This window comes from Chelonoidis abingdonii, chromosome 7, assembly GCF_003597395.2.
Source record: "Chelonoidis abingdonii isolate Lonesome George chromosome 7, CheloAbing_2.0, whole genome shotgun sequence".
NCBI lineage: Eukaryota > Metazoa > Chordata > Testudines > Testudinidae > Chelonoidis > Chelonoidis abingdonii.
Genome location: NC_133775.1, coordinates 13,688,626 through 13,714,070, shown reverse-complemented (window position 1 = coordinate 13,714,070; position 25,445 = coordinate 13,688,626). Strand labels below are relative to the sequence as shown.

Sequence of the window (25,445 nt, the reverse complement as noted above, 5' to 3'; positions counted from 1 at the left end):
ACAGAAAATTCTATTTTACTGATAAAGTAGAGGATTTTAGCTTTACCTTCTGAAGTATGCTTTATCTACTTAAACTGCACAGATTCTGGGTAATGTCACTGAAATCTAGATCTGGTGTTTTGGCCACAAAAGTGCTCTCCTTTTTCAATCCATGTAACAGACATCCTTTGAGAATGCAACGTCACTTGAGTTATACTGACTTTGGCCAATTCTGTTGCTTGAGGTGAGAACAAAAGCCATCAGCGCAATGTACAGAACTTTGCATTTATGGTACAAAAATACATATGCAATTTCTTGAATGAAGCAGTTTGATGGAAAAAGAAATATTTAATATTCAAAGAGCTACCCACCAGCACTCCTATTTTGGGGAAGAAAATGTACCTATCTAAAATTCTGCCAAATATCCTCTTCATAAATTACATCATGTATACACAACCAAAAGTGAAAATAACTGTAATCACAGAAAGAAAAAGTAAGATTGCTGGTGGGTTTTAAGTGTTATTGCAGAGCAAAATTGTAGGTTGTTTTAGACTATCTTGACTTGTGTGCAGCTGTACTATACGTTGCAAGTATTTTCCTTCTTATAACCAATCTTTATTTAACAGTGTCTTCCGCTTTACAGTATGCACTTAGTTTTAAGTAGCAGTAATAGCTTGTGCAGAGGTATCTGGATCACTTGTAGCAGAAACCAAATTGTTCCAGTGCCCTCTATTAACAGGGTTGATCCGCTGTCTGTAAAAGGGGAGGAAAAAACAAGTAGACTCAAATTATTGACTGTATTACTCTTTCTTTAGTCTTAGCTTGTGTTGAGGAAAATGAAGTTATTACAAGCTTGACTGTTAACTACAGAGTGAACAGCTACAAGAGAGTGAAAGCTGGATTCTCTTACATCATCTCAAGCTGTGTTAGCGAACTCTAGTTGCAACACCACAAAATGCTGCCCTCAGTTACAACTTTGCAACCCCAGCACAGACGATAGTCACACAACTGTTTTAGAGCTCAAGAGAGGAAAACGCAAACAAACTGTAACAGAGCTATGATGGACCTTTATTCCGTCCTCCAACAGAACCTTGCTAATCCTCACTCCCAAGCAGAGAACTACTGCAGTGAGGTCTCATAACTAATAATACCTCCCTATGGTGGGGCAGATCCTCACCCGGCTCAGGAAGGGTTAAATAGCTCCTCTGGGCATAATCAGTCTCAACCTGGTACACCTGTGAGGCTTGTCAAGCCTGCAAAGGGGTGAGTCCTTAAAAAGGAGGATCCAAACCCAGGCTGAGGTTGGCACTGAAGTGAGTAAAGCTTGATCAAGGAGCTCCCTACGCCCACCAACCAGGTACTGTTTATCAGGAAAGCTACTGAATTGCCTCTGCTGTCCAGTCCCCTTTAAAGAAGCAGAGGAGCCATCTTTGCTTAGTTTTCCTTTTCAGAGCCCAGGGCTTTCGGACTAGGTCCGTTGGCCATACAAAGAGTTAGGACCCTAGTCCCCTCCACACACCCTACTGACCTTTTGCCGTGTACGGAACTACAGGGTGAGCCCAGTCTGTTTTGTGAGCTGCAGGTCTGTTTGGTTTGCTTTTTTTCATTTGGACTGTATTAGGCCCCCTGGAAGGGAGCATCCTTCCTAAAACAGCTAGCTGGAGGAATATGCCCCGAACTCCCAACCAACTCTACAGCAACATCCAAAGCGAGGGAAGGATATCTGGGGCAACACAGGCACCAACCATCACCCTCAGGGGGTGCCCTAGTGGTACAACATACTAGGCTAGCTCTTAATGCTTTTCAATCATAGCTCTCAAAGCACTTGACAAAGGAGGTAAGCCTCATTATCCCTGTTTTAAGAGGGGGATTTTGAGGCACGGGATGATGAAGTGACTTGTTTGAGGTCACCCAGCAATCCAGCAACAGGAGTGGGACTAGCACCTACCAGGGCACCTGGGACCCTCTCCACAAAGGTAGACTACAACCGCCTTTCTTTCCTACAAACTATGCAACAGCACCAGAACATGATCTCTTATAAATAGACCTAAACTGCACTTACCTAGGTAAGAGAAGAAGTGACCCTAGTAGGAGTGCCTATGACTCGTTAATGTATTTAGCCTCCTAATACCCCAGGCAGGTCGGGAAGTACTATAAGCCCCATTGTACAGATGGGTAACTGAGACAATGATTAATTAAGTGACTTTGCCAAAGTTTGTAGCAGAACAGGGAATTGAACCCAGTTCTCCTAAGTCCAGGCTCTGGCCTTCATCTCAAGAACTATCTTCCTTCCCAGGAGGCAGAATTTGGGCCCTCACTTAATCGTCAAGAGTCAGTAATTTATACTGGGACTCCTGTTCAGTTAGTGAGGTTCTACAGTATACCAATGTTAATAAATCACTAACTTCATGCTGCCCATAGTACATTTCACTTACAGTAAGTATACATCCCGCTCCAGATTACTCAGATAACGGTGTGTTTCACACTGGTAAAGTGACTGGTATCTAGTATTCCACTCGCATTTTTCTTGTGTTGTGATGTCATAGCGACCAACACCAACTGGGTTCTGAAAAAAGAAAGTCAGACATGGTTCTGCATCGTTAAAGGTGCAGTTACCCACACACCAGTGAAGTTCTGCCTGTGACTACAGTGGCAACAGGATCAGGGCCTCAGTTTGAAAACAAGAATCTGGAATATTGAACAACAATCACCAACACCACCTCTTGTATTTGAGAATGGAAGAATTAGAGCCTGATCCTTCTGTTTAGGTTCAGAGTCTATACAACAACCATCATAATCAGATCCTACAGTTCCAATTTCCCTGAAGACACTGGGCACCATTCCCTTGAAATGTGATTTTCCCGAACAGCCTAGAACTTAGCTCTAGTCAAGTTATAGCAATGTTACCACTGTAATTTAATCTGTGGAGTTCCTGCATCAATTACAAAGAAGTCTTCATCCTTGATCTTTTTCAAATTGCCTGTTGCCTGCTCTTCTGCATAAAGGCAGGAAACTGCATGGGAGTCTGCTCCTCATCCCTAACCATAGGGACTACTTCATATTAAAGCTTTTTCTGACTTCTTTGAGCCGTTCAGGCTTTGTTCTACTTCACTAAGGGAAACTTGAGACGATTATTACTACAGATGACATAAGAAAGAGCATTAAGGGAAGGAGCAGTTACCAGCACCATCCCTTCAGCACTCTGCTGCTAAAAGAACATTCCTGAAATACAATCACTTGGCTGAGAGCAGTAACCACTTGGTACATGGCATAACTGATGAGGGAGGAGAAAGATGTGCAGGGAATTTTGGCTAAGGAGGCAGAGCCAAACCTCTTTCTCTTATAAAAAGTGCCACAGAGTCTCTAATGTCCATACCAACAATGTTGTTTCCAGCGTTGTTGTAGCTGTGTTGGTCCCAGAATATGAGAGAGAAAAGGTGGGTGAGGTAGCTTTTATTGAACCATCTTCTGTTGGTGAAAGAGACAAGCTTTTGAGCTGAACAGAGCTCTTCAGCTCTGAAGAACAGGCTTGTATAGCTCAAAAGCTTGTCTGTGTCTCTGAAACCTGTTTATGGACAAAGCTGTAGAACAGAATTCTTTGGGTTAGAAGGATTTGGACCTCCAGTGGAAAGATCAGTAAAGAGTATGAGTGTGTCATGGAAGAAGCAGACAGCATGAATATTTTCATGCACCTACATCTATTCCTACCATAGATTTTCCACTCACCATGTTTCCAATAAAGAGGCGGTATGCTTTCCTGTCAACTCTTTTTGCAGATGACCAAAATGGAGGTTGATTGAAGTATTCTGATCGCTTCACGGGTTTTGGATCATGTGAGCCTGGCCCTACAGCATACTACAACAAAGTAACAACCGGTAAATCATTGCTGTACTTACGTATATATCTAACTCATGCTTAAAGTTAGGCACCTGCTTAAGTATCTTGCTGAATTGGAGCCTCAGTTAATTCTGTTGTATTCTTCCAGTAGCCACAGAACTGAGAGGCTGCTTCGTGAGAAGTATTAAGTGCAGGAAACAGTCATGGCTGTGCTGCAATGATGGGAATAAGCACACCAGAAACGTGAGAGACAAAAGGAGCAGCATGCTGGAAATGAGACCATCACGTGTGCTAAGCCTCCAACCTGCTATTTCCAGTTGGAATTCAGTAGAGTGACCCACCACTCCTTTGTTAACAACTGTAGTGTAGATATCCACCTTTACTCATACGCAACATCCTGTCATATAAGTGTGGTATGGGCCTGCCCCTTCTCCTGCTCCCATTGAATTCAGAGGGAGCTTTGCAATGCAGCTTGAATCTGAAATGGGACTATGCAAAAAAACTCCTTTGTTTGCCAGAATGGTTACAGGGAATAGCTCACCTGATGATTACCTGGTCTGCTCATTCCCTCTGAAGCACCTGGCATTGGCCACTGTCAGAAGACAGGATACTGGGCTAGATGGACCTATGGACTGACCCAAGATGACCTTTCTTATGTATGTTCTTATGTTCTCCTTACTTCAACCAATTTATTCCCCATGTGAATTCAGTATCATATTGGCTGATGTTTGTGACTGTCAAATTGTCAACTATTCTTTAATCCTCTTAGCCATGAAGACCCAACACAGTTGAGAGACAGTGATCTGGATTCTAGTCCTTCTCATATACCAACAAAATCGTTAGCTAAATTCCAGTGCTAGATCTTTATTGTTGATGATGTATGAGGAAGAAAGAATTCAGTTTGACCCTCAGGTCCCAGGGTGAGTTTGCAATGTGGGTGGTTAGATAAACTATCTTTTCACTTATAATCTGAGCAGATTTGTTCTTCTTCGAGTGGTTGTTCATGTCCATTCAAAGTAGGTGTGCGCGCGCCATGTGCACTCCAGCCAGAAGACTTTCCCCTAGCAGCATCCTTACGGTGGTCCCTGGCACGCCCTGGAGTGGCGCCACTACGGCGCCTTATAAAGGGGTCCGCCGACTCTCCATCCCCTTAGTTTCTTCTTACCGCCGGTGATGGCTAGCTGGAACTTCTCTTGCGCACAGCAAGTTAGCAGTGTCCTATCCTTGTGTATAGTCTGTGTATATAGTTACGTTATAGTTAGGTCATTGTATATAGTTCTTGGTAGTTGGGGGGTCCCCCCCCAAGTTTTTGTCACCCGCTGGGGCATGCCCGGGTCCCCCGGGTTTAAACTCTGCAAAGACTGCGGGAAATTCATGCCCAAGAGTGACCCGCACTCTGCTTGTTTGAAGTGCCTCGGAGAGAGCCACCAGAAGGACCGGTGCTCTATCTGCAGAGGCTTCCACCCGAGAACTCTCAAAGACAGAGCTCAAAGACTTAGAGTCCTCCTGATGGAGGCTGCCCTGCGGGCACCTTCGGACCTGGAACAGGCCGAGGCGGTACCCAGCATGTCTTCCTCGGTGCGGAGTGCTCCAGCACCGGCATCAGGACTTAGGGCCCAGCCCAAGTCGTCTAAAATCTGGCACCGGACGGAGTCGGGTCATAGGAAGTTGGCCTCAGTGCGGCACGGCTCACCGTCATCGGTTCCCACTAAGAAGATAAAGCCAGTGAGCGAACGGTCACCCCACCAGGACCCAAGGCTGACGCTGTCCACGGGTGCAAGCGGACAGGCTGGGCTACAGCCCTCGGCTGCTCCGTCGACTCCCGCACCACAGAGAGGGTGGTTGAGTCTGGACCGGCCTAGATCCGCGGATCTCAGCAGAGACTTGCGCCTCCCTTTGACACCGGAGGGGTTCGAGGCGGCCTCAGACTTGATGGGACTCCCGGCGCCGGCCTGCCCGCACTGTAGGGAGTTGCCTACTGCAGCCCCTCCCCCAGTACAATCAAGGGGCAAGCCAGCCATGCTGGCGCCTCCCTCCCCGCGCCACGCCACTAAGGCGGCACTGGACCAAATAAGAGGCTCCCTGCCGCCTCAGCACCGCTCTCCAATGGCACCAGGTGCTGCCCCTCCCAGGTCCTTGTAATCAGAGACTTCTGACTCAGAGGCAGACTCCTACCACTCCAGCCGGTCGCGGAGCAGGAGATCGGTTTCGGGGGCGAACCATCAGCGTTACCCACAGTGGCAGCAACAATGGCATCCGCCCTCACAGTGCCCCTTTTGGACCCCCTGGGCCTACCACCAGTCGGTAAGCCAGGCGTTTGGTCCTCGATCAAGGTTGACCTCGGTCTCCTCGGCGTCGATGGCCTCGGCGCAGCTGCCTCCTCCACCAGCACCGTCGCCGGGCAGGGGTGTGCCATATCCAAGTTCAGCACCCTCTAACCCGGCAGCAATACCGGCAGCGGCTACAGTTCGGGCTCAGCAGGCACCACCCGATACGCCAAGCCACTCACTGGCGACCCCGGTACCGGTCACGGTGCTGCATTTAGAATCGGAACCGGCCCCGCAACCTCAGTACCGTGTGCCGCAGGACCCTGAAGGACTGCGCGCACCAGAGGAAGGGCCGATCCATGTAATTTCCTCGTCTTCCTCCCCGGACGAAGCCATCTCGGGCACAGCTGTGGCACCGGCCCTGGAGGACAACTGAATCCTCCAACAACTTTCCCAGCGAGCAGCTCAGAGCCTCGCAATCCAAGCTGAGGAAATCGAGGTGGACGCGGACCCTGTAGTAGACATCCTGGCTCCCTCAGGGCCATCCAGGGTGGCTCTCCCGCTGATAAAGACCATAGTGGATACGTCCTGCACCTTATGGCAAACGCCAGCCTCACTGGTCCCTACTGCCAAGAGAATGAAGCGGCGCTATTTCGTCCCCTCTAAAGGGCACGAACACTTGTACACCCACCCGCTCGCCCCTCCCCGGACTCCTTGGTGCTGGATGTGGCCAACCAACAGGAGCGTCAAGGGTGTCAGGGGTCAACACCAAAGAGCGGGGACGCTAAAAGACTCGACCTCTTTGGCAGAAAAGTGTACTCCACGGCAGGCCTCCAACTCCGCATTGCCAACCAACAGGCAGTTGTAAATCCATATGGTCATAACACGTGTTCAACCATGTCGAAGTTTATGGAGCTCCTTCCCCAGGACTCGAGGTCAGAGTTTTCGGCCCTGGTGGAGGAGGGGAAGCTGATCTCCCGAGCCTCTCTCCAGGCTGCCCTAGATGCGGCGGACTCAGCCTTGCACACCCTGGCCACGGGCCTGGTCATCCGGCGGGGAGCCTGGCTCCAGGTCTCGGGCCTGCCCTATGAGGTCCAGCAGACCATTCAAGACCTCCCCTTTGAGGGGCAGATGTTGTTTTCAGAAAAGACGGACAAGCGTCTGCATAGCCTAAAGGACTCGCGGGCCATGCTTCGCTCGCTGGGCTTGCATACCCCTGCAACTCAGCGCTGGCAGTTTAGGCCACAGACGGCCCCACGCCCCTACCAGCCTCCGACTGGCCAGGAGCTGGGGCACAGGCGGGCCAGAAATGGCAGGAGTCATCACCAACGCCACCCCTCTGGCCAGACGTCCGGTCAATCTAGACCACCAACGGGGTCTCAACCCCCTATTTGATGTTACAGTCAAGGGCGACCTACCTATCGAGACTCTGGATCCTTCTACCCCTACCTTTGGGTCACGTCTGTCCCACTTCTGCCGTGCCTGGTCCCAAATCACGTCGGACAGCTGGGTGCTCCGCACGGTCGAGAGGGGATATTCTATCCAGTTCTCCTCCCTCCCGCCCCACCAGCCCCGCTCCCCATCCCTCTTCAAGGACACATCTCATGAGCAACTTCTAAGTCAAGAAGTGAAGTCCCTCATGGAGGCAGGGGCGGTGGAGGAAGTCCCTCAGGAGCTCAGGGGCAAAGGCTTCTACTCCCAGTATTTCCTAATACCGAAGGCGAAAGGGGGCCTGAGACCCATCCTGGACCTGCGGCGGCTGAACAAGTTTGTACAAAAGCTCAAGTTCCGCATGGTCTCCCTGTCCTCAATTATTCCCTCCTTGGATCCAGGAGATTGGTATGCCACCCTCAACTTAAAGGACGCTAATTTCCACATTGCCATAATTCCCCGACACCATCGGTACCTCAGGTTTGTCGTGGTCAACGCCCATCTGCAGTTCACAGTGCTCCCGTTCGGCCTGTCAGCTGCTCCAACGGTCTTCACAAAGTGCATGGCAGTCGTGGTGGCCTTCCTGAGCAGGCGGGGCATCCAGGTATTCCCCTACCTGGACAACTGGCTCATAAAGGACCGCTCCAAGGAGCAGGTGGAGACCCAGGTGTCGTTCATCAGGCGGACCTTTCTCAATATCGGCCTCCTTTTGAACGAAGCCAAGTCCACCCTGTCTCCGACGCAATGAATAGCGTTCATAGGAGCAGTTCTGGACTCCACCCACGCCAGGGCATACCTGCTGGAATCCAGGTTCCGTGCGATTTCCGAGCTCATCCTCGAACTGCACCGCACCCCAATTACCACGGCGCGAGTTTGCCTCCAGCTGTTGGGTCACATGGCGGCGTACACCTATGTGGTAAACCATGCCAAACTCCGGCTTCGCCCACTACAGTCCTGGTTAGTGACAGTATATCACCCGGCCAGGGACCCCTTGGACTCAGTGGTGTCCATTCGCCACTTGGTGCTAAGCTCTCTGTGGTGGTGGCTCAACCTGCAGAAACTGTGCATGGGTGTCCCCTTCGCTGCCCTCAACCCTCCCTCTCCCTGGTAATGGATGCCTTGGATCAGGGTTGGGGAGCGCCTCTGGGACACCTCAGGATGCAGGGTTTGTGGTTGCCGGAGGACCTCGAGTTGCATATCAATGTCAGGGAGCTGAGAGCGGTTTGCCTGGCTTGCTTGACCTTCCGGTCCCACCTGGCCGGCAGATGTGTTTCAGTCCTCTCGGACAACACATAGGCAGTCTTTTATATCAACAAACGGGGGTGCACACTCCTCTCCCCTGTGCAGGGAAGCCCTCACGCTGTGGGATTTCTGCACCCACAATGCTACCCACCTAACGGCATTCTACCTTCTGGGGGAGCAGAACGGTTTGGCGGACACCCTCAGCCGCTCGTTTTGGGGTCACGAGTGGTCCCTCCGGCGGGACGTGGTACGCTCAATTTTCCAGCTCTGGGGCTTTCCCCAGTTAGACCTGTTCGCCTCGAGGGAAAACAGAAAGTGCCAACAGTTCTGTTCCATCCTGGGCTGCAGTCAGGGGTCTCTGTCGGACACCTTCCTACAGTCTTGGGGGGTCGGTCTGCTCTACGCCTTTCCTCCAATCCCCCTGATACACAGAGTGATTTTGAAGATTCACAGGGACCACGCACGGGTAACCCTTGATAGCTCTGGTGTGGCCGCGCCAACATTGGTACACATCACTCCTGCACACGTCCGTTCAGGCACACCTGACGGTGCCCCTGCTCCCGGACCTGATCACGCAGGACTGGGGCTCCCTCCGCCACCCAAACCTGGAGTCCCTTCACCTCACAGCATGGATCCTCCATGGCTGAACCCGGTGGAGATGCAGTGCTCCCAGCAGGTCACACAAGTGCTGCTCGGAAATCGTCAACTAGGGCCACCTACCTGGCCAAATGGAAGCACTTCTTCATATGGTCAGGTCAGCAAGGTCACAATCCGCTGGGGGTCCCAATCCCCATTGTCTTAGCCTATTTGCTCCACCTCAGTCAACTGGGCTTCTCCCTCTCCTCCATTCATGTTCACTTGGTGGCCATTTCGGCTTTCCGTCCAGGAGATGGGGGTACCTCGGTGTTTGTGAACTCGCTGGTCAGGCGTTTCCTCAAAGGTATGGACAGGCTATTTCTGCATGTTTGTCAGCCAGCCCCTGCTTGGGACCTGAGTCTGGTCCTCTCCGCCCTCTCGGGACCTCCCTTTGAGCCTCTGGCTTCATGCTTCCTGTTGTACTTATCATATAAGGCCGCCTTCCTGGTGGCGATCACCTCGTCCAGGAGGGTGTCGGAGCTCAGGGTGTTAACATCTGAGCCCCTATACACTGTCTTCTATAAGGACAAGGTCCAACTTAGACCTCACTCGGCTTTCCTACCCAAGGTCGTCTCACAGTTCCACATGGGTCAAGATATTTTTCTCCCGATGTTTTATCCGAAACCACACTCTTCCAATGAGGAGCAGAGGTTACATTCCCTGGATGTCCGCAGGGCCTGGCTTTTTACATCGAGCGTACCAAGCCGTTTAGACGCTCGACTCAGCTCTTCATCACAGTGGCGGATAGGATGAAGGGTCTCCCGGTCTCCTCTCAGCGAATCTCTTCGTGGATCGCGACCTGCATCCAGGAATGCTACTGCATAGCTAAAACCCCTGTCCCTCCAGTCACGGCCCACTCCACTAGGGCGCAGGCCTCCTCTGCGGCATTCCTGGCTCAGATCACGACTCAAGAGATTTGTAGAGTGGCCACATGGTCCTCCAGCCACACGTTCTCGTCACACTACGCCATCATGCACCAGGCTAAGGATGATGCAGCCTTCGGTCGTGCAGTACTCCAGTCAGCATTGATCTCCGACCCCCACCTCCTAAGGTTAGGCTTGTGAATCACCAACTTTGAATGGATATGAACAACCACTCGAAGAAGAAAAAACGGTTGCTCACCTTTTAGTAACTGTTGTTCTTCGAGATGTGTTGTTCATGTCCATTCCAATACCCACCCTCCTGCCCCTCTGTCGGAGTGCCGGCAAGAATGAACTGAGGGGGTGGAGGGTCGGCAGGCCCCTTTATAGGGCGCCGTAGTGGCGCCACTCCAGGGAGCGCCAGGGCCAACCCTACAGACACTGCTGGGGGGAAATCTTCCGGCTGGCTTGCACGCGGCGCGCGCACACCTACTTTGAATGGACATGAACAACACATCTCGAAGAACAACAGTTACTAAAAGGTGGGTAACCATTTTATCTGGAATCACTGGGAGTCTCTAACCATTGAACTCCATGATATTACTTTTAATTCCTATGCTGCAAGGACTTAAGCATGTGCATAACTTTAAGCACATGCTTAAATCCCATGAAAAGCCTCTTTTTAAAGTTAAGCATGTTGTATTGTGCTTTGCTGACTGAGTTGGGATTACTCCAAATTTATCTTAAAGCTGCTGAATCGGGGGTGTAAGTAGTTACCTGAGCAACATGAGAGCACATTGCAAGATGCTGTCAGCTGGAACCATAAAAATGCCAATTGTAATGACAAGAGCTTAATTTTCAAATAACTTGTGATAAAAATAATAGATACTAAGAAGCACTTCTTTCAAAATGCACAGCTGAGCAAATGGATGCCACCATTTTAATTTAGCTCAAATAGCCACAACAGGGTTGGCTACCAGTGCACGTACAGGTGTGCTATGTTCTGCCAGATGCCGTCCGCCGCCCGAGGAGTTCACTTGTAGCCAAGCAACACACAGCCCGGAGAGGCTTATTGCTATCAGAGTGTGGTTAGTTCTACCATGCTACCTGTTAATTTCAAATTTTACTCAGAAAATGTTAGGTTTATACAATGAATCCTTCCACAATGAACAATAGTTGGTTGTCGGAGAAGAAGGGAATGTAAGGGGCTGAATCACCTTTCCAGGGCTCCTTTGGCTATTTTGTTCTTCTTTCGTTGTCTCCTAATGTACCCACACCTCCAGGTTTCCACTTTATTTGCATCCCTTTTCCCTGAGAATATCTCCTCAGAATCCATCCGGAACAAGGCTCAACCAGCCCTAGCGCTCTCTTTCATGGGATAATGGCCACATCACGCTCACCCCACCCAGGGTAATAACTAGGTTGGGAGCTATTTAACAACCTCGTTTATTTTTTTAAATGAGTGTAAAGTTTCCAGAGGTTGCAGATTGAGGCTGAAGGGCAGCCAGGCTTGTGAGTGCAGACAGGGAGGCCTTTGAATGCCTCCAGGTGTTTCTCCCATAGCTGCCTCCTCAGTCCCTGGGCTCCTTTAAAATTGCCATGTTAGTTTAAGTCCTCAGTTGGGAGCCTTAAAACTAGCTTCCAACTCAAAAGAGCTGAGAGGAGTCAGCATGAGAGAAGGGGGAGGAATAAAGGTTTCAGCTGCCTTTGTTAGTAATAATTGAGAAGTAGACGGAAAAGATCATGAGGCTACTCATTTCGTCCCACTCCAGCCCATCCTGGGCACAGGGATTTCCCTGGTGCTTTTGGTGATGAGCTATCAGCTGGGCACTGGTGCATGGCTGTAACCCCACCCAATCAGAACATGGCTTTGGACAACTCTGCCCCAGCCCTCCCATGGCAAATTTTGACTGCACAGAGAATCCTCTGCAGGTGACCAGGAAAGGGGAGATAATGCCCTGGCAATGGCTATTCATCCTTCTACGTGAGACCTCTGCAGACCAATCCAGCACCCCTTCTCCCAATCCAGACAGGCTGCTCTTCAGCTGCACATTTCACCTGGGGTTGTCCCAGTTCTAGAGTTCCAGGTGGTTTTCCCGCCTTTCCCTTTTGCCTCACAGCAGAGCCATAACAAGGAGTTTTTGTGTCCGAGGCAAGGGCCAGCTCCAGGCTCTTCGGCGGCAATTTAGCGGCTGGTCCCTGAGTCCCTGTCAGAGGGAAGGACCCACCGCCAAATTGCCACCGCTGCTTCATGCATTCTTCAGCGGCAATTGAGTGGCGGGTCCCTGAGTCCCTCTCAGAGAGAAGGACCCACCGCCGAAGAAAGCATGAAGCAGCGGCAGCAATTCAGCAGTGGGTCCTTCCCTCCGACAGGGACTCAAGGACCCACCGACAAATTGCTGCCGAAGAAGCGGCGGCGGTAGAGCTGCGCCCCTCCCCTTTGCGCGCCCAAGGCAAGTGCCTTGCTCGCCTCGCCCTTGTTACGGCACTGCCTCACCATCTCTGTCAGTGCCATGCAGTGTGTGTGCAGCAGATGACATCCTGCACTGTAACGTTTGCAGCAGAGACAGGAGAGGAAAGGACGATGGTGTCACTAACCGTGGCACGTGGACACTGGCTGAGTGTGGCCCAGAAGATCCGCTCCGTGGGGCAGCCGGGGTTCCGAGCGAGGGTGCTGAAAACACCCTTTTTCTTTCTGTCCTTGGTGTCCAACTCCTCCACAAAGCTCTTGACGTTGCTGGGGCCGAGCTCAATGCATTTCTTCTAAAGAGATGAAAGAGAGGAAGGGATGTCTGCCCCTGCTGGAGAAAATGTGACGCAATTGTCTGGCAAGGCCCTGCAGGTGCCAGCCCCAGGGGCTCTCCTGTATCTCTGCACTCACAGGATCTAATCCAGTCCCCAGGTGAAGCCTGGCAGGGAGAGCCCACTGACTTCAGTGGAGCTGAATAAGGCCCATAGACTCTCATTCAGAGTTCACTGACTACTTGATTCCCTTGTCAGTGACATGGATCACATCTACCCTCCTCTCTGCACAATCTCTGCCCCACCCTGGGCTCTCTAGGGCAGATATCTTTGCAGAGTGTAATAAATGTACTCCACTGCCTTCCGCACCCCAGCAGGTGAGAGGTATCCCCCAGGCTGCCAGGCAGGAAAGCAGCTTCCAAACAGAGGTTCTTAAAGGAATATCACCTCAGAATCCATCCAGAATAAGGCAAAAAGACTACCCACAGACAATCTTGTTCATTTTAGGTCTCTGGTTTGAATCCAGCCCTAGGCCAGTAGGGAGAGGAAGCCTTGAGTCCTTTTCATTGTCCATACTAAATGAAGGACAAACAACAAGCAAACTAAGGCTTTGTCTACGCTACCACTTTTGTCGCTAAAACTTTGGTTGGTCAGGGGTGTGAAAAAAAACACACACACCCCCGACAGACGTGTTTCACTGACAAAAGTGCTGGTGTGGACAGTGCTATGTCGGCGAGAGGCTCTCCTGCCAACATAGCTACTGCTGCTTGTTGGGGGTGGTTTAATTATGCCAGCAGGAGAGCTCTCTTACACCGGCAAAGAGTGGCTACACAGGAGCTCTTACAGCGGCACAGCTGCAGCGGTACAGCTGTGCCGCTGTAAGGTCCATAGTGTAGACATGGCCTAAGTAGCAAAAAGTAAGTTAGCTTTTTAGGGCTAGATCTTCATATAAATTGTAGCGTCACTGATTTCAAAGCAGTTGTGGTGCTTTCCCCTTGCTGCGGATCTGCCCCTCAGTTCTAATAATCTAAGTTGTTAATAATAACGGCAAGGACGGGTTTTAAAACTCTGCTCTCTAACCTGACAGTGCCCCTCTACTGGCAGCAATCTGTGAGAGATGTCACACCCGCAGGACTAGGTCCTACATCATTACCCAAGGCAAGGGTGTTTTATTAAAAACACAACTCTCTTACAAGGGTACGTACTTCCACAGCATAATGTCCGCAGATAATAGGCTTTGACCTGTCTCCTGTGAAGGTGTCATATGGGCCGCGATTACTGACCACACGTTTCAACACCTCGTCTGTACTGTTTTTGAGATTGTAGGTGCCTGGCCCCAAACCACTTCCCTAAAGTCAACAGGGAGCAAAAACAACCATCAATGATCGCTCTGTTGGGGAGGGGAGTCCTAGGTTGTGCTCATTTGGAAGCCGGACACTAACTACAGGTTTGTTGGTAGACAATTGCAACATCGTTGTTATATATTACAGTAGCACCCAGAGGCCCTCACTGAGACCAGGACCCCATTGTGCTTGGTGCTGTACAAATACTTAATGAGAAGCAGACCCTGCCCCAAAGAGCCATGTCCTGTGCTCTGCCCACGACTTTTCCCTCTCACCCATGCTGCTCACTCTTGAGTGGTCAAATAATAAATGAGTAGCCACCTGTTTGTTTCAATCATCCATTACAAATTGCTCTCTGTACCCTCAATTAAAAGCTTCACCATCAGAATGCAAGGGGTGGTCCCTCTGCATGGCAGCTTTTAAACTAAGTGGCTTGGACCATCTCCTTTGCTTAGTCTCCATTGCGCATGGCATGGAACACTCCCAGAATGGGGACAGTGCCACCTCTATGGGATCCTGAACACGCACTTCTGAGAGGGGGAAAGTGAAGAGCAGGAGAAGCAGGCATTCTCTGTGGCACCATCCCCTGCTGACTCACTGGCTCTCCGGGCAGTTACCTAGACCGGAGTTCAAGCTCCACTGAAACTTGAGGCTGGCTGCAAGATCTTCTGTAGATTCCCCTACTGAGCAGCTGTGGTGGGCTTCATCAATGGCAGCACAGCCCCAGAAGCACCAGTATCAACAGAGGGAGCCGTGGAGCAGATATCGATGCAGGCTGGCTCTAGCCTCTGGGGCTTCTCTCCTCTACAGATCCTGTGAGGCTGGGAAGCCTCAGCCTCTTCAGGTGAACCTCACTGACTTTTCTTTCCCTTTCGGAAGCTGCTTGCCCAGCCTCCCCTTCACTCTCCCCCACCCCGCAAGGGGCACTCCAGTTTCGTGCAGCCAGGCAGTGAAAACTGCAAGCTGGCTGCATCCTCTCTAGAGAGAACCGCAAATGCTGATGCCTCCCGGAGCCTTCTGAGACACCCGAGGGCTCCTGATTGGCCAAGAGATGAAGACCATAGCCATGCTGATATGGTCCACTGTAATGAACAAGGCAGCAAAATAACCTGCGGGGGTCAGCTCCCAGAGGTCCCTCACTTTCGTTCTTTCTGGTCAGTCAAGCCCTGGGCAATGGCTGGTATGCAGGTCAATACGGGAGCTGAATGAAAAACAAATAGTGCAGACTTGCCGCAGCAGTAGGTAAGACAGACTTTTCGGTTTTGCTGTCCATTATCCCTTGAGAGTTTGCCGAGCGTCTCTCCTTCTCGTCAATCAGGGCATAAGGGTTTCCATTCTTGCCGTAAGTCCCAGGGCCAGGGTGGCAATCCTGCAGAAATAAGAGGGAGAGGATTACGAACAAAAATGGATACAACTACCAGTGAAGAGCCAGATTCTGCCATTCAAGCTTATTAAAAGCAGTGATTCTTTGTAATTCAGTAGTGCCCAGAGGTCTTAACTGAGATCTGGGCCCTCCAGAGCTAGGTAGTGCACACACATCCAAAGCCTCAGTCTCTGCCCTGCAGACTTTCCTATCCATTAGGCATTTCTCTGTGGAGACATGCTGCCCCAGGGAGGCACTGTGCCTCATAGGAACCCAGGGACTGCAATTGTCAGTGGCGGTAATACTAAGAATACATCACGCAGCACACCCCTGTGAGGCAGGGCAGAGCTGTCATCCGCATTGTACAGATGAGGGAGAGGCACAAAGAAGCTAAGAGTCTTGCCTAAGGGCTGAGGAGGAACAGGAAGTAGATCCTGGGTCTCCCAAGTCCTAGTGCCCTGGACAATCCTTCCACCATGGCCCGCAAGTGAAGGAATATAAGGGAAAGAAGGTTCCATGGGGGTGTTTCCCGGGCACACTATGCTCTGGATGGCCTAAAGAGAATCTCAGTAAGGAATACCAAAGCTCCCCCTTTAAAGCAGATCAGACAGCATCCCCTCCATGCAATCTGGCTCCATTTGGACCTGGACGGCACCTGTTCCCCAGCTCTAGATTAGAGTCAAATCTCATTGGCCTCCAGGCTGTGAAGCCTGCAGCACAGAATTAAGTTCTGGCTCTTTATGATACCTGTACAATTGCCACCCTGTTTGTACTTTGTATTTCTGGGGTGAATATGGCCCTCTGCTCCTTTCCTATTGGAATCAATGAGGGTTGTGGGTAAAAGTCTAAAAAGATAATTGGTTCTAAATTCAGCCACTACCTAATACTTAGACAGAAATGATTCATCCCTGGATTTCAGAGCCCTTTGCAAAGAGGATTATTGTTTTACAGATGGGGAAACTGAGGCACAGAGCAGTGACACAACTTGTGCCAGGACAAAAAATGAATGTATGGCAGAGCCTAGAATAGAATCTCTGGGTGAAATCTTGGCCCCACTGAAGTCAATGGCAAAGCTCCCATTGATTTTAATGGAGCAGGATTTCACCCCCACATCTCTTCATTCCCAATCCACTGGCTCAGGCTGCCTTCTTACAGTTTGGCAGTTCTTGCCAGGTACAGCGTGCTAAATTCCTTATATGAAGGATAATCAAGTACAATTTTTGCATCTCTCCAAGCAAATAAAAGGACATCTGGCCTTTTGGAAGGTTCTTGATTTAAAAAACCTGAAAAGATACTAAGGCGAATTAGAAATCAAATCTCTAACTACGAAATTAGGAATTCTGTAACTTCATTGGCCACCAGCACCAGCAGATCTGTCGCAAGTACAGTAAGCTGTGATTCACACAAGCTCCCACTGCGAGTCACTCTTGATTCACACATACAATTGTAAAATCAGCAGTCATATGGTTATGCAACAGATCCGAGTATTAACACAACAGTATACAGCTGTGGCGACACAGGATATTTGACTGTTGTTCAGGCCCTATGTAGGAGGGGTGTTCCACTGAAATGACCCAGTTTTTAATTTCTTCTGCCAGGCAGTGCAGATGGCAAAAGTGGCCAGCCTGAAGGGTTAGAAAGCAGGTAATGTCTACTAGCATTCTGCCCCACAGCCTGGTGGAACCAGAAGTCGTTACTAGGGAGTTCTGGGGCTAGTAATTTACAGAGCATTATTCCATAGAAAAGCTATTTTAAAAATGAACTATCACTATCCAGTGTATACTTGGGATTCATAGAAGATAGGACTTGTATGCAAATGTGTGTGCACCCTATACATACACTAACACACTGATACTGCCTATCGAGTCAATATTTAGGTAGTATGATGGTGGGCATTACAGAAATATCTACCCACTGGTTGCATAGACTGCAGTATATACACATAAAACATATGATCTCAGAACTACACCTTACATGGAACTCCCCAGTGAAATCAGTGTAGGTCCCACATACACAGGGCACCTAAATAACGTGAAACAGAAACCACGGACAGTGTGGTTCAGTTTTTCCCTGGATCAGTGATCTCTTATCTGCTCCCAATAACTCCCTTGTTAGGATGATTTTAGCTGGGCTATCAGCAGACTGTGTCAGGCACCGACGAGCAGAATGCAGCTTTCTTTAACCTTGTTAGTGGTAACATCATCCAAATCAAGCAACTGGGAAACTGAACAGCGATCAGGAAACATAGCTAGGCATTGGCCCTTATTATTTCTTGCGCCCCCTACTGTACTTTTAAATTGTGCACAGTTGTAAAAAGGACTTGTTTTGGCCCCCAAAAGTGTGTATCATATTATTAGGTGATCCAATAATAATGTTTAGCTCTGCAACAAGAGGTACCAGATTATCTACCTTATATATTTCTTATCAAGTTACTGCAGTATCTATTGCCTGAATCTGATACATACCCTAATGAAGTCTCTAAACCTCTCTTCTCCAGTGTCACAAACACCTCTAATACTTGAAGGTCGGGTCTCTTGAAGAAAATCTTTGATGTTGTAAGTTCCTGGGCCCAGCTTTTCTTTCTTATTGAGAAAAGGATTTTAAAGGTTTAATAGCAACAAAGCCAGGATTCCAATTTACCCATGCAAATCACAGCACCTCTAGTTCAACCTATCCCATGTCACTTAACAATTGAAAGATAAAACCACAGAAACAGTCAGATTTCTTGTCTACACACAGGGAAAAAAAGTCAAATTCAGATCTCACCAGAAACTTGCTCTTCTTCAATGTCTCCTTAAAATTAAAATGGGGCATCTGGGTAAGTCGTGCCGCTTCCTGTGCTTTGGCCCAGCCAGAATTTGAAGCCTTCTCCTGCAGCACAGGGGAGCTAAAGCTTCCACGGTCAATATTGTAGGTGCCTGGGCCTAACTTTCTGTCCTAAAATGAAGTGTAAGGTTAAAACAAAGGCTTGATTTACCACTGAGTTAAGCCAGTTTTACACTGATGCATCACCATTGAAAAATGGAGTTCTACAGTGGTGAATCAGGCCCTAAGAATTCTAATCATGTTGTTTGCAAATTCTCCTTACTACAGGCAAATAGAGAAAGTCAATGGAGCTAGAACAAGCTACACTAGCTGAGGATCTGCGCCCACAGATTCCTAGCATGTTGGATAAATTGCTGACACAGGAAATCTACTCAAAGGTTCTGTAAGTACACATTATACTGAGAAGGAAATTACAATGGAGACATCCTCATCCTATATCATGAACATCAACAGGAGTTTTGCCATTGATTTCATTGCCATTGGACGTACATTAAATGGACCGGTTAGATTAGATTCAGTGATATTCTCAAATTAATTTGAAAGCAGCAGAATGGATCCATTCAGATTTTTCGTGGAAACTGAATTCTGGAAAAAGAATCTAAACGTGTAATTTTTAGTTAAGTTTTTCATCTGGAGCTGAATAAGTGTTTGTTTTGTACATAAAATAGAGAGACAGACTCACCAACTCTGAAGAGACCTGTTTGCAGTAGGGCGCCTGTGTGTACGTACCAGGTTTCTTACACTTTGGATAAACTGCGGTCACATCAAATCTAGCGGAGGATGATGCAAATATACAGTAAATTTTGAGTGAAAGCAGGACTAATTTTACAAACATAGGTCCTGGTCCTGTGAAAAAGTTAGGACTTGATCCAATGTCTATTGTAGTCTGTAGAAAGGGTTTCATGGACATCAATAGATGTATCAGGCCCTTAGTACTGGACTGCTCAATACTGCAAAGACACACACGCTTCATTCTGTGAGTAGTCCCATTAAATTCAGAGGGATTACTCGTGCTTAAAGTGAAGCACATGCAGAAATCTTTGCAGGTTTGGGGCCTAAATGCTTTCGGCAGTGAGTAACCTCCTGAACATCAATGGGATGATTACTCACTAGAGGAGGGGTAGGCAACCTATGGCACGCATGCCGAAGACAGCGCTCAAGCTGATTTTCAGTGGCACTCACACTGCCCGGGTCCTTGCCACCGGTCTAGGGACTCTGCATTTTAATTTAATTTTAAATGAAGCTTCTTAAATATTTAAAAAACCTTATTTACTTTACATACAACAATATTTTAGTTATATATTATAGACTCATAGAAAGAGACCTTCTAAAAACGTTAAAATGTATTACCGGCACGCAAAACCTTAAATTAGAGTGAATAAATGAGGACTCGGCACACCACTTCTGAAAGGTTGCCAACCCCTGCACTAGAGTAAGCACAGGGCCAAAGACGAAATGTTTTCATGATCAAGGCTCTTAAACTGATGTACTGTACAAATGACATAAAGACACTGCTTTGTCTACTACTGAAATGCAGCCACCTCTGGTGTGAGTCGTGGCAGTTGTTTAAAAGCACAGAGTAATACTACAGGAACTGAAGTACAGTTTCTCCTGTGGAAACTACAGCGAGATTTTAGGTAGGCAGAAGCAAATGATCCAAACTGGAATTTGGCCAAGACAATAGAGTTAAGGGCCACTGTCAGTTTAAAAATCATGTTTTAAAACAAACAAACAAACAAATATCCATCCCTAATGTTATTAAAACCTCAGGGTATTAAAAAAGAATTTTAAAAATCAAATTTACTGTTCACTGTGGATGCTTTTTGGTTTTCCATTTCTCTCAGCTTAGAAAACAAAAACAGATTGGCCATTTCCACATTTTTATTTGCTTCTAGTCAATTTCCCTAATATGGTCAGGCCCCAGTCAGACGGTGTGATGTTTGGGTTGCAAACACTATAAGAAAATGTTAATATTTTTAAAAATTCCGTTGGATTTAACCTAAGTTTGGGATCAAATTTGACCTGTTCAATGTCTTTTAACAACCGTTCTCTGTGAGATCTTTAATGACAACAAATGATTAGAACCTTGGCTTTCTGTTTCATCTGGAAAATGCCACCTTCAAGTGCCCCATTGTGTAGCCAAAACTCTCGAAGAAGTCAAAGGGAACTTGGATTCAAACCCTGGGAACACAGCTATTCCCAGTAGAATTTCTGACACAAACGATATCAATAAAAATTCAGACCACATTCTTAGCTGATGTAAACTGGTGTAGCTCTGTTTTACAACAGCTGAGAAATCTGACCCTTCACTTGCCAAATTCCTCTGCATTTAAATAGGTATTTCTATATTGTACAATTTAAACCAATTAAAATAAATTAATATTCATAAAGCACTTTGCAGGTGGAAAGCAGTATATGAGGCCTTGAGTCTGCAAACTGTAATGCGATAATGCCTAGCTGTGAAAAGTCAAAGGACTTCAAACGGTGAATCAAGTTACTCACCTGTGTAGATGTTTGCAGGATCAGGGTCTTAGTGCTGGGTATTACATTGAAAATCCCCAAACAGGAATTAGGCATCCAGATTCATAGATTTCAAGGTCACAGGGGACTATCATGAGCTAGCAATGTTTCTGTATTTTATTAGCCGATGGAAAACTTGCTGCTGTGTGAGCTAAATAAAAAAAATCTCTCTCTCCTGCTGTTCAGCAACCCTGGACTAGTAAAGGTGTTGCAGGCCAATGGACTTTCAAGAGGGCAAAGTGTGATTTAAGAGGTAGGTGTTTGTTCTGAATAAATAACACGGGTCATTTTAAATAAGGAGGAGAAGCAGGGAGAAACCTCAATCAATGTATTTTAGGTTAATAAGCTGGTTAAAAATGGACCCAGTTAAAATATATTATAGCAGAGCTTGTCCAAAAGTTGTGTCTCAGTCCCTCACATGGCTTTGAAAATCTCAGCCGGTATGTGTATTATTGTGTTGTTAAAAATGTGATTCAAAATCCTTAAATATACACTACGTTACTGGAGACATAGGATTGTACTGATTTAAAAAATATACAGTGAAAGCAAAATCACTGAGCACAGGGCCACACTGTGATGCAGTCTGTCACAGCTATGCTGGGCTACAATGGGGAGTATGATCCCCCAAACCCACCCTGTGCAGCCTCCCTGGATCACTAGTCTCAGTGCAGAGAAAGCAGAGTTTTTGCTAGACCACTGGATCCCACCCACGTAGGTGGTAGTGGGCAGACACGGGTGGAAAGTGGGCAATGCCTTCATTCCACACCCCTGGGTACCAGCTAGCGCAGCTGAGCCAGCATGTGGGGGAAGTGATCTGCACGGGGTAAGGGGCTGTTGCAGATTGCTTCCCCGCAAGAGCAAGTGGGGAGTAGGAAGGAAATGTGGCTTCTTGGGGCTCCTCCTAGGGTAGCATGGCTCAGCTCAGCACCACCCCTCACACGTGGCTGTGCCTAACAGGGACACCCAGAGGATTCAGGGGACCTGGGGTCTTCGGCGGCGGGGGGCCCCTGCCGCCGAATTGCCGCCAAAGACCCTTCACTTCGCTGGCGGGTCCCAGGGCAGAAGGACCCCCTGGCTGTCACCGAAGACCCGGAGCGGAAGAAGCTCCAGGGGCCCACGCCCTGCGGGAGTTTTCTGTGGCCTCCAGAGCGAGTGAAGGACCCCACACCAGGGGCCCCGAAAAACTCTCATGGGGGCCCCTGTGGGGCCCGGGGCAAATTGCCCCACTTGCCCCCCCCCTCCACCTCTGGGTGGCCCTGGTGCCTAATGGCTCAAGATTAGTCTCTGGGAAGCAGAGATCGGAGCATGTACTTTAAAAAATATTGTCAGTCATACACTAGCCCATGTAAAACATCAGGTGTGGCATGTAGTATTTTGAAATGAAATTCACTATTACCTAGAATGGGGGAAGTCATAAAGATAGCCAGGGTCAGCCAAAAATCCATGGCCCCCTAAACCTGCTGGCTTATTTCTGAAGGAAAGGACTTCTCAGAGAAAGGGGTCCTGGCTCGTTGGAGTCATTCTGTCAGGTTACAGTAAGCCACTACTGTATAGGCAAAATATCCTGCAGAAGCTTGTAAGGTATAGGCATGAACACACACACGTATGTGTGTGTGTGCACCTCGAATGAAGAAGGAGTCTGCTGTATGTTTTAGAGACATGTAAAATCTCATTTCTGTTTCCTTGGAAACTCCTCCATTCAGAGTATCACAGCTTGACAGAGTCCTCCATGTGGCTGCATGGACATGTGTGCATGGACTCTCCGTGTGTAATAAGCATGTGAACCTGTGAATGTATGTGTGTATGTGATCGCTGCATGGCCAGGTGTGTGTGATCTGTGTGCCGAGGGGCATATGATCTCTTGACTGCAGGACTGTGTGTGTGAAATTTGTGTGCCGGGGTGTTTGGGGGACAGGGGAGAATATGTGTGCAGATGATCCAAAAGCTGAGAGTCAGACAGGGACTGAGCCCAGTTCTCTACTGACTTGGAAGGCCAAGTAAGCAGCAGGCTGAGCCTGTCCCCTCTGGAGCCTCCTCTGGGTGACTCTTACCTGACTGTCTGTGTGCCAAAGGGGGCACCTGTAAAGCCCTTTGCTGCCATTCTCTGCGCCCTGGGGATGGAGAGAGCCCCCCCCCCCCCCCCAGTGGCACAGCTTCCAGCAGCTCTGGAACACTGCTGCCATGACAACCCCATACACTTGTTGCCTTTCTGTTCCCATGAAGGTGGAGCTTCCAGGCAACCCATTGCATGGTGTGGTGGGGGCCTCTGGCTCAAAGCCCCCTGTACCTATTACAGCTCAGTTTTAGGTCCTGTCAGGGTTGGGGAGAGGAATGCAGCCGTTCTGAGCTCACTGTTTGATCCTTGGTTAGTTTTGATGCATTACATTTTATCAGATGTGCATGGGCTCGGCGAGTAGACGTGCTCCTTGCCCAGATGTGCATGGGCTCAGCAAACGGACATGCTGTCATAAACAGATAGCTAAGGGTTAATGTCTATTTCACCTGCAAAGGGGTAACCAAACACCTGACCAGAGGACCAATCAGGAAACCGGATTTTTCAAAGCTCAGGGAGGGAATTTTTTGGGTGTGTCTTTGTCTGTGTCTTTGTTTCTGTTGCTCTCGGCTCTGAGAGGGAACTTTCTCTCTTAAAAGCTTCTGTAATCTTCTGTTTCCAGTTGGTAAGTAAAAGGTAGAAGACAGTAAGCTTCTATTGTTTTTTGTATTTACATGTGTGTAGTTTGCTGGAATGTTTTAAAATTGGATATCTTTTTGAATAAGGCTGTTTATTCATTTTCCTTTTAACAAATTGACCCTGTATATTGTCATCTTTGATACAGAAACATTTTATATGTTTTTCTTTCTTTTTTATATAAAGCTTTCTTTTTAAAACCTGTTGATTTTCTTTTCTAAGTGAGGCTCAAGGGGATAGAAATCCCTGTGCCAGATGTACGGTCTCTCTCAGGGAAAGACTGGGAGGGGGAAAAAGAAGGAGGGGGGAAGGTAAATTGCCCTCTCTGTTTTGTAATTCAAGGAGTTTAAGTACAGTAATCTTCCAGGATAACCCATGGAGGGGAAGCCTGGGGAGGAAGTAAAGAGAAGACAAGGGAGAGGGGTTATTTCCCTTGTGGTAAGACTCAGGGCATCTGAGTCTTGGGGTTCCCCAGGGAAGGTTTTGGGGAGACCAGAGTGAGCCAAACACTGGAATTTTTGGCTGGTGGCAGCGCTATCAGATCCAAGCTGGTAATTAAGCTTAGAGGATTTATGCAGGCACCCACATTTTGGACGCTAAGGTTCAGAATTGGGATTTATGCTTATGGTACATGCCCCTGGCCTGGATGTGCACGGGCTTGGTGAGCAGATGTGCCCCTTGCCCAGACATGAACAGGCTCGGTGAGCAGACGTGCACCTGGCCTGGACTTGCACAGGCTTGGCGAGTAGACGTGCCCCTTGCCCAGATGTGCATGGACTCAGCAAGTAGACGTGTCCCTTGCCCAGACATGCATGGACTCGGTGACTAGACGTGCCCCGTGCCCGGATGTGCACAGGCTTGGCAACTAGATGTGCCCCTTGGCCAGATGTGCACGGGCTCGGCGACTAGATGCGCCCCTTGCCCGGCTGTGCACGGTCTTAGTGAGAAGCTATGCCCCTTGCCCAGGTGTGCATGGGCTCAGCGACTAGACATGCCCCTTACCTGGATGTGCACGGGCTCGTCGACTAGATGTGCCCCTTGCCTGGACGTGCACAGACTTGGCAACTAGATGTGCCCCTTGCCCGGATGTGCACAGGCTTGATGACTAGATGTGCCCTTTGTCCGAATGTGCACAGGCTTGGCAACTAGACTTGCCCCTTGCCCAGATGTGCACGGGCTCGTAGACTAGATGAGCATGGGCTCAGTGAGCAGACGTGTTCCTTGCCCAGACATGCACGGGCTCGGTGAGCAAATGTGCCCCTTGCCCAAACGTGCATGGACTCAGCAAACAGATATGCCCCTTGTCCGGACGTGCACAGGCTCTGTGAGCAGACGTGCCCTTTGCCCGAATGTGCACGGGCTAGAAGGGCAGACATGCACCTTGTCTGGATACTCACAAGGCTCAGAGGCAGACATACACCTTACCTGAACATGCACCAGCTTGGAGAGCAGATGGCCCTCTCAGCAGACATGCCTGGAGCTCGGAGAGCAGATGAAACCCTCGGCTGATGGGCCTGGGGCTCGGAGAGCAGACGAACCCCTCGGCAGATGGGCCAGGGGCTCGGAGAGCAGACAAACCCCTCGGCAGACGGGCCAGGGGCTCAGAGAGCAGACGAACCCCTCGGCAGATGAGCTGGGGCTCGAAGAGAAGACGAATCCCTCAACTGATGGACCTGGGGCTTGGAGAGAAGACGAACCCTTCAGCTGATG

At 48.9% G+C, this 25,445-nt stretch overlaps 1 protein-coding gene across 1 annotated transcript; it reads right to left on the bottom strand.

Moving 5' to 3' along the window:
- Nucleotides 1-635: 635 nt before the first annotated feature.
- CIMAP2 (ciliary microtubule associated protein 2) lies at nucleotides 636-23,229 on the bottom strand. The gene is given in 11 exon segments (XM_032766908.2): nucleotides 636-732; nucleotides 2,415-2,545; nucleotides 3,706-3,834; nucleotides 12,851-13,015; nucleotides 14,200-14,343; nucleotides 15,569-15,706; nucleotides 18,166-18,282; nucleotides 18,467-18,637; nucleotides 19,209-19,296; nucleotides 23,098-23,162; nucleotides 23,164-23,229. Coding segments are annotated over 11 exon segments (1,311 nt in total).
- Between the last annotated feature and the right edge of the window lie 2,216 nt (nucleotides 23,230-25,445).